The sequence below is a fragment of the Culex quinquefasciatus genome, chromosome 2, assembly GCF_015732765.1.
Source record: "Culex quinquefasciatus strain JHB chromosome 2, VPISU_Cqui_1.0_pri_paternal, whole genome shotgun sequence".
NCBI classification, from domain to species: Eukaryota; Metazoa; Arthropoda; class Insecta; order Diptera; family Culicidae; genus Culex; species Culex quinquefasciatus.
This window is the reverse complement of record NC_051862.1, coordinates 159,583,320-159,596,078: the sequence shown is the minus strand read 5'-3', so window position 1 is coordinate 159,596,078 and position 12,759 is coordinate 159,583,320. Positions and strand designations below refer to the sequence as shown.

The 12,759-nt window shown below is 34.7% G+C and overlaps 1 protein-coding gene across 1 annotated transcript in view; it reads right to left on the bottom strand.

Moving 5' to 3' along the window:
- Positions 1 to 761: 761 nt before the first annotated feature.
- Positions 762 to 12,759, bottom strand: part of LOC6036048 (transmembrane 9 superfamily member 2) — a 39,116-nt gene continuing 27,118 nt past the window's right edge. Inside the window, exons 2-4 of the mRNA XM_001846098.2 lie at positions 7,035 to 8,224; positions 6,812 to 6,971; positions 762 to 2,371 (exon numbers count right to left, since the gene is read on the bottom strand). Of these exons, the coding sequence (XP_001846150.2) occupies positions 1,868 to 2,371; positions 6,812 to 6,971; positions 7,035 to 8,224 (1,854 nt within the window). The 3' untranslated portion in view covers positions 762 to 1,867. The remainder of the gene's footprint in view (positions 2,372 to 6,811; positions 6,972 to 7,034; positions 8,225 to 12,759) is intronic.

Genomic DNA, 12,759 nt, shown 5'->3' with positions numbered 1-12,759 from the left:
AGTGATGAGTAGTCAGTAGCTAGGTCTACGACTACTTTTGAGTTGATGGTCTTTTGTCCTGGAAAGGACTGAGCTAGCCGTCCTTGATAACTGACCAAAGTCATTAGTTTCAAATTTTAAATCTTTTGCGGCCGTTCAAAGGGCCATTGTACTCAGCAAAATAAGCTTTATCGTTATTAGCAATAATATCACAAATTTAAACTTTATTTTGTGCCTCAATTTTTGCCTAGCTTTTTTACGAATATCCCTTATATTTTAAAGTAGATGTTAGGTATATGATGTAATTCTTACTTTGAGCAATAATTGTCAAGGGCGGTTCTGGATATAGAACTCAAAAATAATAAATTGAAATGAAAAATAATTAAAAAAAAGTAAAATGCTTCGAAAAACAACATGAAGAAAAAACATTTTTTGACTGATGCAGTCTGATGATTTGACAAAGCTTGGGAATAGAGGGGTTTTTTTATGTGACAAACAAGAAAAAAAGTATCAAGATTTTTAAGCGAAGATAGCATTACGAATGGTGAACGTCCGAAATGTCAAAATCGCACAGTGGTACCAACATTACAAAAAAAAGTGTGCCATGGCATGACAGCCAAACTTTTTTTTCTTATGTTGGAACCACTGCGCGATTTTGACATTTCGGGCGTTCACCATTCGTAACGCCATCTTCGCTTGAAAATCTGAATAATATTTTTCCGATAATCGGGAATCTCGATTCGAGAAAATCATTTCAAATTTCCAAAATAAAAACACAACCATTATTTTATAAGTTATCGTAGTTTTTATTGATTTCCACTTTTGTTTTCCGTAATTATCATACTTAGCAATTTTTCTCGTGAATTCTTGTTTTCTTCTGTGTTAGACATAATTTGTTTGCTTTCATTTTGTTTTTATCATACATTAACGAAATCGAAGAAGAGTCAATCTGCGTGCTGTTGCTGTTGTGCTCAACGGCTCCAATTCTAACCAAAATTGAATTTGTTTTTAGTCTGCTTTATGAATGCTTCGCTCCTCCTCTGCTCAACAGTTGAGCACCGAGAATACACCGAATTTTAGAGATCTAATTTTTGTTTGTGGGTGGAATAAAAGTGTGTGCTTTGTAATTGTTTTCCAAAAAAGGTAGTTTTCGTTATTGTGTTGCTTTTCATTCCATTCTCTACACGAACTATTTTGTTTTGTTTTACTTCTTCTCATAGCACTGCAGCGATTGCGTTCGTGCCTGTTTGGGCTGTGGTTGCCAATTATTCCAAATTACAAATATAATACATACCCTAACAAACAAATACTAGTTACAGCAATATTTTTTTTATTAGTTTTTTTTTCTTTATTTGTTTATGTCTCGTTTGATGCATCCTGAACGCACAACTACTTCACCGGTGTTTGTTGAATAAATAAACACAAAGAAGGCATTCACTCCTTGCTTACTTTCGTTTTGGACGCTAAAACTAATCACACGCCGAATTGTTTTTCATTCCTGTTCCGGTCAATCTTCTCCTTTTGCGGGATTCTTACTTTGCGCAATTACAATTTCAATCAATCACATGTCCTGTGTGTTTATTATTACTTTTCTTCTGCTCTGTTGGATGTGCCATTGTGTGTGTGTGTTTGTGACCTAAATTTACACAAGTATTTGGGGGGTGCAGCAGCTGGCTTGCTAAATAGTTAGTTAGTTTGCTGCAACGCGCGCGCTTCCTAAAAATCAGTGTGAATTATACTTGTAAGTGTTACTAACTTTTTGCGGATCGTTCGTCTCTTTCTTTCTCTCACTTTTGCACGTAATTAAATAATAAGCTTAAGTGTAGACAAGATTATCTCAAAAATAGAGAATAATTGGGGGAAAAAGAAGGGAGGGTCGTCACTTTCCTTAGTCCACCTTGACCACGCTGTAGATCTTGCGGATGAACCAGAAGCAAGCGAAAAAGCCTATCGACCCCGTCAGCAAGAAGAACAAAAACACCATAATGAGCGTGTAGCCAAAGTAGAGGAAGGTCGAGGCGGCGTCCTCGATCTGCAGCTTCGTGGCAAAGTAGTGACAGCAGTAGATGAACAGATAGACCGCCGTAAAGCCCGACGTGAGGAAGGATCGCCACCACCAGTGGTAGTCCTCGGCGCACAGGTGAAAGTAGCACAGCAGAATCGTCGTCTCCGAGCAGGTGATGACCAGGATCAAAAACACCAGAAACAGAAAGCCAAACATGTAGTACATCTGGCTGGACCAGAGCGAGTTCAGGATGAAGAACAGCTGGATGAAGATGCAGCCGAAGGGCAGGACGCCGCCCATGATGATGCCGGGCACGGGCTGGGTGTAGATCGACTGGTCCGGGATCTGGCGCGGGATTTGGTTGGTGCGGACCGGGTGCTCCAGGGACTGGGGAAAAAACACGAGAAGGAGAATTAAATTATTGTTCTTTTAACGTGGAAAAGCTTATTCGATTTATTTTATTAATTTGAGTTTATTAATCATAACCTAAAAAGATTGAAATGTTTTCGTATTTTTATTTTTCTAAATTTCTAAAAATTCAATGTTTTTAATTTTTTTTTATAATTCTAATCTTAATTCGATTAAACGAAACATTTTTTTGAAATGAATTCGGACTGTATTGTATTTCCTTAAAAAAAAATTCAGACCTTCCAAAGCATATTTAAAAATTTAAGAATATTGTTCCTCACTCAAATAAGATTTCAGGAGCGAAAAAAGAATCGTTTTACTTAGACAATCCACAGCAAAGCGAAATATTCTGTTAAAAAAAATCATCGAAAAAAATGTTGGAATTTTTAAATTTTTGAATAGACGTATCCAGTTTGAAATGGCCGCTAGGTGGCCAATGGTGTTAGAAATGACAGCTTCCATGTATTTGAATATGGGAGCACAGGAAAACTTAATTTTTAAGCAATAAAATGATTATTTATGATAAAAGTATTGATTGATTAGGTGCACAAAATGTGTCTAGAATATTATTAAAATAAAAACTGTTCGAAAAATTTGCAATTGAGATAAGTACACCATTCGATTCAGCAGGAATTTTGGGCACCAAAAATATATAGTTTTCATATGTTAAGTGTTTTATTTTAGAAGAAAATTAACAAAAAGTATGAAAATCGAGACATTTAGTATGGGAGCTGTCAAATCTCTCACCATCAAAAAGCAGCGTTGAGCTTTCGCTGGATTTGTCTATTGAGGATATTTGTGTCGCGAGGCTTTTAAAATTTCGAATCGTCGATTTTCGAATGTTGATTTAACAACTTTAGTCTTCCTTGACCTGATCAAAAGTGTTAACTAACAAGTTATCGTACCCAATAAATCAACAAATTACAAAATTAAGAGTAAAAGAATTAAAAAAATTACCATCTAAGGTTTTAAGAACTTCTAAAGTTTAAAATTTGAACTATTTAGCAAATACAAATTTCAGGAATTTGAAAATCGCTCAATTTTAAAATATTTAGAATTTGGTTATATTGAAAAAAATATAATTAAGCTGTTTTGAGATTTGTGGACTGTATTTCGAATTTTTCACGTTGGAGACGGAGCGAAGAAAACGCGCGTCGTTCCTCTTCCGACTACACTCTTAAACTTAGCTCTTTATTTCTGACGTTTCAAGATGACAACAAATAGGTGCAAACAAAACCAAATCAAAATATTTACACGAGAGGTGGCAACGTTGTTTTCAGTGCCGAACATAGGCAAATTATAGGATTATAGAATAAAGTATTTTCAGAATTTTTAAATCTTAAAATTATGAATTTCAAAATTTGAGAATGCTTGAATCTTAAAATTTTAGAACACACGTTTTTTTGAATTTTTGATTTGGATTTTGCAGAATTTTTTAATTTGGAAAATTAAGAAAGAAGAATGAAGAATGTTTAAGAATTTGAATGGTTACTAACAAATTAGTGATCAGAATTTTAGTATCAATAAATTTTGCTACGTTGTAAATTTATATTTTTTTAAATTTTGGAATTTTCATTCATATTTGAATATGCAATAAAACATTTAATTTAAAAAAAAAGAATTATGAGCATAAAGAATCTTAGTATTTAAAAAAAATGAATTTGGTAAGGATTGAAGAAGTATATTTTCAGATATTCAAATTTTGGAAACTCAGAATTTACAATATTTTTTTTTGCCTCTTGCATTTTGAAGTTTAAGATTTATCAGAAATTTTAAATTTTAGAAAATAATTTAGATTATAAAATTTATTAATGATTTTCTAGGAATTTTAAATTTTGTAATGTTATCATGTAGATTTTTAGAAATAATTATATTTTAACATTTTTTAATTATTAATATTAGAATCAAGAAAATTGTAGAGTTTTGAAATTTCTTCAATTGAGCCGTTGCCAATTTTTCAAAGTTTATGTCGCCTTCCCTTTATAATTGGCTCGAAAAATCAGGAAGCAAATATAATATTTTCATCAAAAACTTCAGCTGAAAACATTTGAAAATGCATTTTCATACGTTGACAAATAATTTTTAGCATGTTAGGGCTCGTGTGAAAATATTTTTTTTTAATAAAATCTTTTTTAGATTGGGTTTTTTAAAAGAAATAAAACATTGATTTAGACTTTATTTTAGAATTTAAAAATATAACATTTATTTAGAATTAATTATTTTAGAATTTAAAAATATAACATATTCTAGAATTTAAAAATCTCACATATTCTAGATTTTTAGATTCATTTTTTACATTTTAGATTCTTTTTTAATTTTTAAAATAATAAGTTAAAAAAATAAACATTGATTTTTTCAATACAATCGATTTACGAATCCATAAATTAAGAAAACTAAATGATTTGAGAGTTTCAGAATTTTAAATTTGAATATGCAAATATTCTTGTATTCTAATTGTGTACAAAATATTTGTTTTTGATTTGATCATTTAGAATTAAAGTTAGAATTACGGGGTTGCTTCAACGTCACGAAGTTTTTGACAGTTTTGAATATTTAGGGGTTAAATGCATGTTTACCCTCTACCGCCCATTTTTTTTTAAATTTTTTAATTTTTTTCGTCTTTAGGAGGTTATTTTGAGCAACTTTTGTTCTACGAAAAACTTCTCTTGTTTTATGTTTTTCTTGCTTTCAAAAATCAAATTATTCGCTCTACAGCATTGCCTTGGCGTTCTCGATTACGAGATTCCTACTCGAAACTAGGTGTCCGAAGGCTTGATTGTTGAGGCAATTGCAAACCTCTTTTTACACCTTAGCTTCCATCCATCCCGGGATTCGAACTGACGACCTTTGGATTGTTAGTCCAACTGCCTACCAGCGACTCCACCGAGACATGACTCAGGGAGACGACGACTCCTACACCTGGATTGAGCTATCGACCTAACCTTTAAGTTAGACCGGGACCAACATTTACTTCCCTGTCCGACGGAAGGCGTGATCAGAAAAATCTCGTCTCAAAATTTGCCACCGGGACCTTCTGGGATCGAACCCAGGCCGACTGGGTGAGAGGCAATCACGCTTGCCCCTACACCACGGTGCTTGATTTTTAGTATTTTAATTTGCCTATATAATCTTTTCATGTTTTTAGTCACTTTTTCAGTTTTTACTTGTTTTTCACATTTTCTGCTATAGAAAAAATACGTAAAATATACGTATAGACATAGTCTGGGATACTACAAAATTTACTGCCTACTTCTTTTTACTTAAAATATAGGAAATGTTAGTAAAAAACACAGCCAAAGTTGACTCCTAAAAAATGTCATTTTTTAAAACATTGGCAGTCACATAAAACGAGTTAAACTTCCAACCCTTAAATTTTCTAAAATTTCAAGAGTTCTTCTTTCCAATGCTTTTTAAAGATCAAAAATTTGTTGAAAAATAGAGTTTTGGCGATTTTGCAGATCGAAACCCGTCTAGAGGCGAGGTTGGGTTGTAGAGGGTTAAGCAGCAGGGTTGTTAAATATAAAAGTTTCAGGTCTCACGAACTACAATTATAATGCCCGAAATCTCATCACCCAACTTTCACTGCCCATCTTTCCGTCGCGACATTCTCATACACAGACAAACTTATGGGAAATTGGACGAGCTTTCCGGTAAAAATATTTACGAGACTGAAAAAACAAGTCTGTCATATAGAAATTGCCAAAAACCACAAAAAAACCCGTTTTTTCAACATTTTTATTTTTTAAACCACTGTATCTTTCCAAGGATTGGACATAGGACAATAGTCAATATGGAGATTTTATGTAAAATTGTCTGGAGAATCGATTGCCATTACCGGTTTTTAAAAATTTTGACGTTAAGACCACTTTTCAAAAAAACTGTTTTAGTAAATGATTTTTGTATTTTTTTAGGAGAGACATACCATCCTGCATTTTTCGTCAGTCTTTTGGTAACATTTTAGGCTATTTCCTCAAAAATTTTGAACGAAAAAAAATCGTGACATCACCTTTAAATTTAAGTTTTAGACTTAAAAATAAAAAAAAATATCATAGATGTGGCGTGTATTTTTGTTTCAGTGTATTTTTATCAGAAAGTCCGTCCAATTTCCTACAAGTTTGTCTTTGACCACTTTTTGATACAACGCAACGGCTTCGAGATACAGTAATTTTTAAATTACAAAATACAAAAATATTTAAATACCTTACGCCCTTCTCAAATGTTATTTTCGAGTACTATTGGCTCCATATACACAAAAATTGCTTATATAGGCCTAGGATAACATGTCTACAAAGTTTCATTGAAATCGGAGAGGGTCGGGTACAAAAGTACCAGAAAAATTCCTGATTTGAGCTGGAATTGCTCTATTATCTTTTGGAATGTAGGTAAATAATGTGTATTGATATTTTTAAATAGACTTACCCGCTTCCTAAATCCAAAGTACGCCCCAACGAAGGTCAGCGGCACCGATACACCAAACCAAAGCGCCAGCAGCGCAATCAGCGTCGAGAACGGTACCGCTCCCGAGCTGCCCTTGCTCCACAGGATCAGGTTCATCACGAAGAACAGTCCAAACACAATTCTGTCGAATAAAAAACATCAAGTTATACTGAGAAATGCCATTGAACGGACTCCAAACTCTTACCCGGGACTCAGAATCGACGTCAGCAGCACGTTGCTCTTCCACTTGATGCCACCGAAGCTCTTGTAGATGCGGGCCGAGATGTACCCGGCGGGTGTTCCGAGCAGCACAAACAGTACCATGGCGCAGGTCATGAGGGCACCTCGGTTTGCGGGCGACAGGAATCCGAGACAGGCAAAGGCCAGCGTGACCAGCGTCATGCAGAACACCTGAATGCCCGAGCCGAGCAGAACCGACAGGAGCATTCCCTTGCGCGGAGGTCGGAACACGTCACCGTGCACCAACTTCCAGCCAAACTCTTCCTGGGCGTCCTCGCCAGAGTCCATCTGGTTGTAGCGGGCAATGTCCTTGTGGAGCGTGCGAAGCATAATCATGGCCACCATGCCGGACAGGAAGAGCACAATCACCAACGAGTTGAGGATGCTGAACCACTGGATGTTGGTGTGTGGCATCGATTCCAGGATGTAATCCCACCGCGAGGACCACTTGATCGTGTTGTTCGGGTTGAACTTGACCGAGTACGTGTACGTGATGTTCATCTTTTGTCCGTTGGGAAGGGCGCTCGACGGAATTTCGATCGGGTCCTTGCTGGTGCAGTCCGGTTGGTCCGGGTTCTTGTGGTTGATCGACGATGGCACGACCTTCACCGAGATGATCCGTCCTCCGTTCTGCTTGAACGCCACACCCCACTCTTCGGTGGCTCCGCTATGGTAGGTAATCGTCAAGTCAACGTGGTTAAACGGATAGTAATAACCGGCCTTGTTGTAGCTCGGATTGACCATGCAACCCTCGTCTCCGTCCGGATGTCTCCGCACCAGACATCCCATCGGGAACCCGGTGCTGCAGTACTGCCGATCGTTGTCCAGCGGGTAGCACCACGTCACCGGCATATTGTCCACGATCCAGTGATGCTGATAGTTCAAGCTCATGCCCTTCTTCAGGATCATCAGCCGCCGGTCGCTGTCCGGATCGCCCCCGGTGTAGTACTTTGTGCACGCCTTCTCGCACGTCTTGGGCTTCAGGAACTCGATCTTGTACGGACCGGGCCGAATGCGCTCGCCAAACACGACCTGGCCGAGGTTCTCGACCGGGGAGTTCGCTTCGTCGATCGGGCAAAAGTCAAAGTGGTGGAACTCGTACGGGATGACCGATTCCTCCGTGTTGAGCCGGTTCACGTACAGGACCACCTCGGACTGGGGGAATGGAATAGAAAATGGGGGTCTTAGATTAGTTCAACTGTATTTGACACATCCATAAAGATTTCAAACGCTTATATCTTCCTTCCGACAAATCGAATTGGCATGATTTTCGCTGCCGTATTTAGCAAAAATTTCTACATTGTCAAAATATTTTTGCTATCGGAACAAATTAAACTTTTAAAAAGACTAAGCCTTCCGACCAACGTCCCCAACGCCATCACAACCCTAAGAACACCAATCGGTCCTACCGACGCGACGGTAGAAATGGAAGAAAAAACTAAGACGGATTTCCACACATTAAAACATAACGTAGTCCCACGCAATTCTGGTTATGTCTGTGACATAACTACTTGATTTTTTTTATTGACTAAAGCTTTCTGGGGCTTTCTTATGACCAAAGAAGCAATTTTGCATCATTGGTTTGCCCTTATAGGTCTCCATAAAATGTTGGCAACTATGGTACCGAAAAATTCAAAGATTTGTATTTAAATTGGGAAGGAATTTCCTGATAGATTTGATTTCTTCGGCAAAGTTGTATGTATTGGTTAGGGCTATACAGAAAAAAAAACAAGACTCTTAGAATTTAATCCAGTTTTACATTAATTTTGAATCACTCAAGGTTGAATTCCCAAAATCCGTATCTCTAGATTTTTTTTAATAGGGTACCAATAAAAATATTAATTTTCAAATCTCAAGGAAAACGTAGTATTCGAAAATCAAATTCGCTATGGAAAAGTATACTTTAAAGAAACAAAAAAATAAGCTTTTCAAGTGTCACTCAAACAGCATAAACAGCACCCAATTTCAAATGCCGATACCGTAAAATGGGGTGACCTTGATAGGATTTCAATTTATTTTTGAAGTATTGTTCAACCGATAAGATTTTTTTCATGATTTATGATTTTCATGCTTAATTAATTGGTCTTTTCATGTGACCAAAGAAGCCATTTTGTGTCATTGGTTTACCCATACAAGGCTTCATACAATTTTTGCAGCTGTCCTGTATCTTTTGAAGGAATCTTCTGAACGGTTTGGTGTCTTCGGCAAAGTAATAGATATTAAAAAGGATTTATCAGAAAAAAATTGGTACGCGAAAAAATTGCCGTTTTTTTGTCTCAAAAATTCAATTTGCTAAAATCTGTATTTTAAAATTTTTGATTTGTTTTAGGGGACAAAAACCCACAATTTTTGAGCCAAAGAAAATTATGGCAACAATTTATCCTTGATTTATCCGTCGAATTTTGATTTTTTGAAAAAAAATTATAAAAAAAAACTCATCTAAAAAGATAAAATTTCACTCGATTTTATTTTTGATTTCAGTTTGTAAATGTAAAATGAAATTTTAAAAAAATATTCACAGATTTTTTGATAAAGTGCACCGTTTTCAAGATATATTAAATTTTAATATTAACTGAAAATTTAAATTTTTCAATAAAATTGCATAAGAGGTATTCAAGATTGGACCTCTGGTTGCTGAAATACAGTGAATAAAAGAAAAATAAGCAAGGCAATTGAAGCTTTTTAAGGGGTTACATACATGTGAATAAGCAAAAATCAAGGCTGTTAAACGATAAAATTATCGTCGATAATATTATCGTCTGACGATAACGATAATATACAGTATGTAAAAAAGTATTTACACCCCTTGGGCACTATGCACATTTTGTGATGAAACATGTAAAAAATTTAAAGTTTGACAGGAACCTAGTACTACGTTTTGTTCAGAAACTCATGCCAAACATTTTGCTACAAAAGCTCATGAAAAGATGATTTCTATAAAAAGTTATATAACAAATACTATTACGAAAATAAAAAAGGTGCAAAAAAAGTTTGTACACCTTTCGAAAAATTAACATAAATAATGTTATTTGTTGACAAATCACCATAAATCCAGTCTCCCAACTCCAAATAGGCATCCTTGACTGATTAAAAAAAGAATTTGGATTGAAGATAAAGTTTACTAACTACTTAGTATAAAAGTTTATATAACTCTGGAAATTCTATATAAAACTTATCTAAACTTAATTTTGCAAACTTTTAATTCAACTAAATGTCAATATATTACCATATAATTGCTAAACAAACCTTCTGGAGTGGGTATAACACCGTTTTGGGGGTATTTGTATCGATAGAATAGATTTTGCGTTGGAATTTCGTACCAACCCGGAATTACGTCGTCGGAAAATCCACCGGCATCTGAACCGGTCCACGATTCACAAGTCAACCTATGTGGCATCAGAAAGGGCATAAAATTTCCGATCTTTTGATACCAAAACATCTAGGTTTTCTTTAAAACCTACGTTTTTAAATACCTAAGCAAAAACGTTGTTATGGTTTCGTTTGAGCAACCTGCCAAAAATGTATGGAATTTCGTAATTTTTGTTCTCGTGGATCAAACTTACTTTTTGCCCAGGTATTTAAAAACGTAGGTTTTAAAGAAAACCTAGATGTTTGGGTATCAAAAGATCGGAAATTTTATGCCCTTTCCGATTCCACATAGGTTGACTTGTGAATCGTGGACCGTTTCGGATGCCGGCAGATTTTCCTACGACGTAATTCCGGGTTGGTACGAAATTTCAACGAAAAATCTATTCTATCGATACAAATACCCCCGAAACGGTGTTATCCCACTCCAAAATGTTTATTTAGCAATTATATGGTAATATATTGACATTTAGTTGAATTAAAAGTTTGCAAAATTAGGTTTAGATAAGTTTTATATAGAATTTCCAGAGTTATATAAACTTTTATACTAAGTAGTTAGTAAACTTTATATTCAATCCAAATTATTTTTTAATCAGTCAAGGATGCCTATTTGGAGTTGGGAGACTGGATTTTGGTGATTTGTCAACAAATAACATTATTTATGTTAATTTTTCGAAAGGTGTACAAACTTTTTTTGCACCTTTTTTATTTTCGTAATAGTATTTGTTATATAACTTTTTATAGAAATCATCTTTTCATGAGCTTTTTGTAGCAAAATGTTTGGCATGAGTTTCTGAACAAAACGTAGTACTAATTTTTTACATGTTTCATCACAAAATGTGCATAGTGCCCAAGGGGTGTAAATACTTTTTTTACATACTGTATCGTTATCGTTATTTCGATAATTCTATCGCCCCCCCTCTAGAGCATCCAATTTCCCGGGGTTACAAAATTCCCGGGAAACGGGAAATTTTCTACAAATTTCCCGGGAAATCCCGGGAATTCCCGGGAAATTTTAAATTTATCGAAAATTGTTCTGATCCTGGTTTTGATTAATATTTTGCAACAAAATTGTTTAGAATAGCAACTATAATGGTCAAAATAAATGTTAGGTACAATTAATGCCATGGCTGCTTGCAAAAAAACATACAACTTCAAGAAAATTTACCAATTTTCTAAATAAGCTGTCTTTCAATTCGTTCAAAATATCAAAAATAATGATTATTATTTTGTTTTGATAAGAAGTAGCTAGGTATTATGTTTTTAATAACAGTGTTTGGAAAGTGAGTAAATGAATCCATGCTTCAAAACGATAAAATTGCTTTTGAATACGTCTCTGTGACCAGTTTGAGAGAATATCATAAAGAATAATATTGATATTTTAGTTGAAATGAAAACAAAAAAAGGGGAGCAAATATGTTTTTCATGGTAAATATTTTATCCAGAACAAATCTTACTGGTTTGAGCTGATGAATAAATAGAAAAGCATTGAGTTTATCTTAAAAATGTGCTATTCACTTGAAATACCATTTTTATGTAATCACAACTCAACTTTTCAATGATTTTTTAATGATTCGGCCTAATAAATTACTTCGGTTAAAAGAATTTTCATAGCAAAAAAAGTAGTTTAGTAGTTTCATATTTAAACCTCTTACGTCCTTGGTAGCTCTAGTGCTCTATTTATTTTCAACTTTTAACTGTAATTTCTCGATCACTTTTAAGCAAATTAACATTTAATGATACCAATTCAATTTTCTTCCAATTTGGTCATGGTAAACATAACGTAAAAACATCTCAATTTTGATCTTGGCGGGAAGAGGTACCTTATTTTCAAATAATATAACAACAATTTTCGTTTAAAAAGCTAAAAAGTTTAAAAAAAACTATTCTAAGTTTATTTTCATTCCATAATATGGTAATTTTTGTTGCCCAACAAATAAACAAGATCTATTCCCAGTTGTAAATGCTTCCGAAATGAATACCATCTGAAATAAATCTTGACATAGAATTTTCAGACGAACTGATAAGTTCAATAAGAACAGTAAATTGAATCTAATGAAATAAAATTGAGTTCTTTCTTAATTCTTTCATTATTTTTTGTAAGTTTAAAAAAATGTACCAAAAAGTTAACAAAATGTATACTTCCGCTTGAATTTCGGGAATTCCCGGGAAATTTAGAAATTTCCCGGGAAACGGGAAATATTTTATTTCGGGAAATCCCGGGAATTCCCGGGAATTTTTTTCCCGGGACGGGAAATTGGACGCTCTACCCCCCTCTCACTAACATTTACACACACAATATCCTCTGTAATTACTCTTAGCTT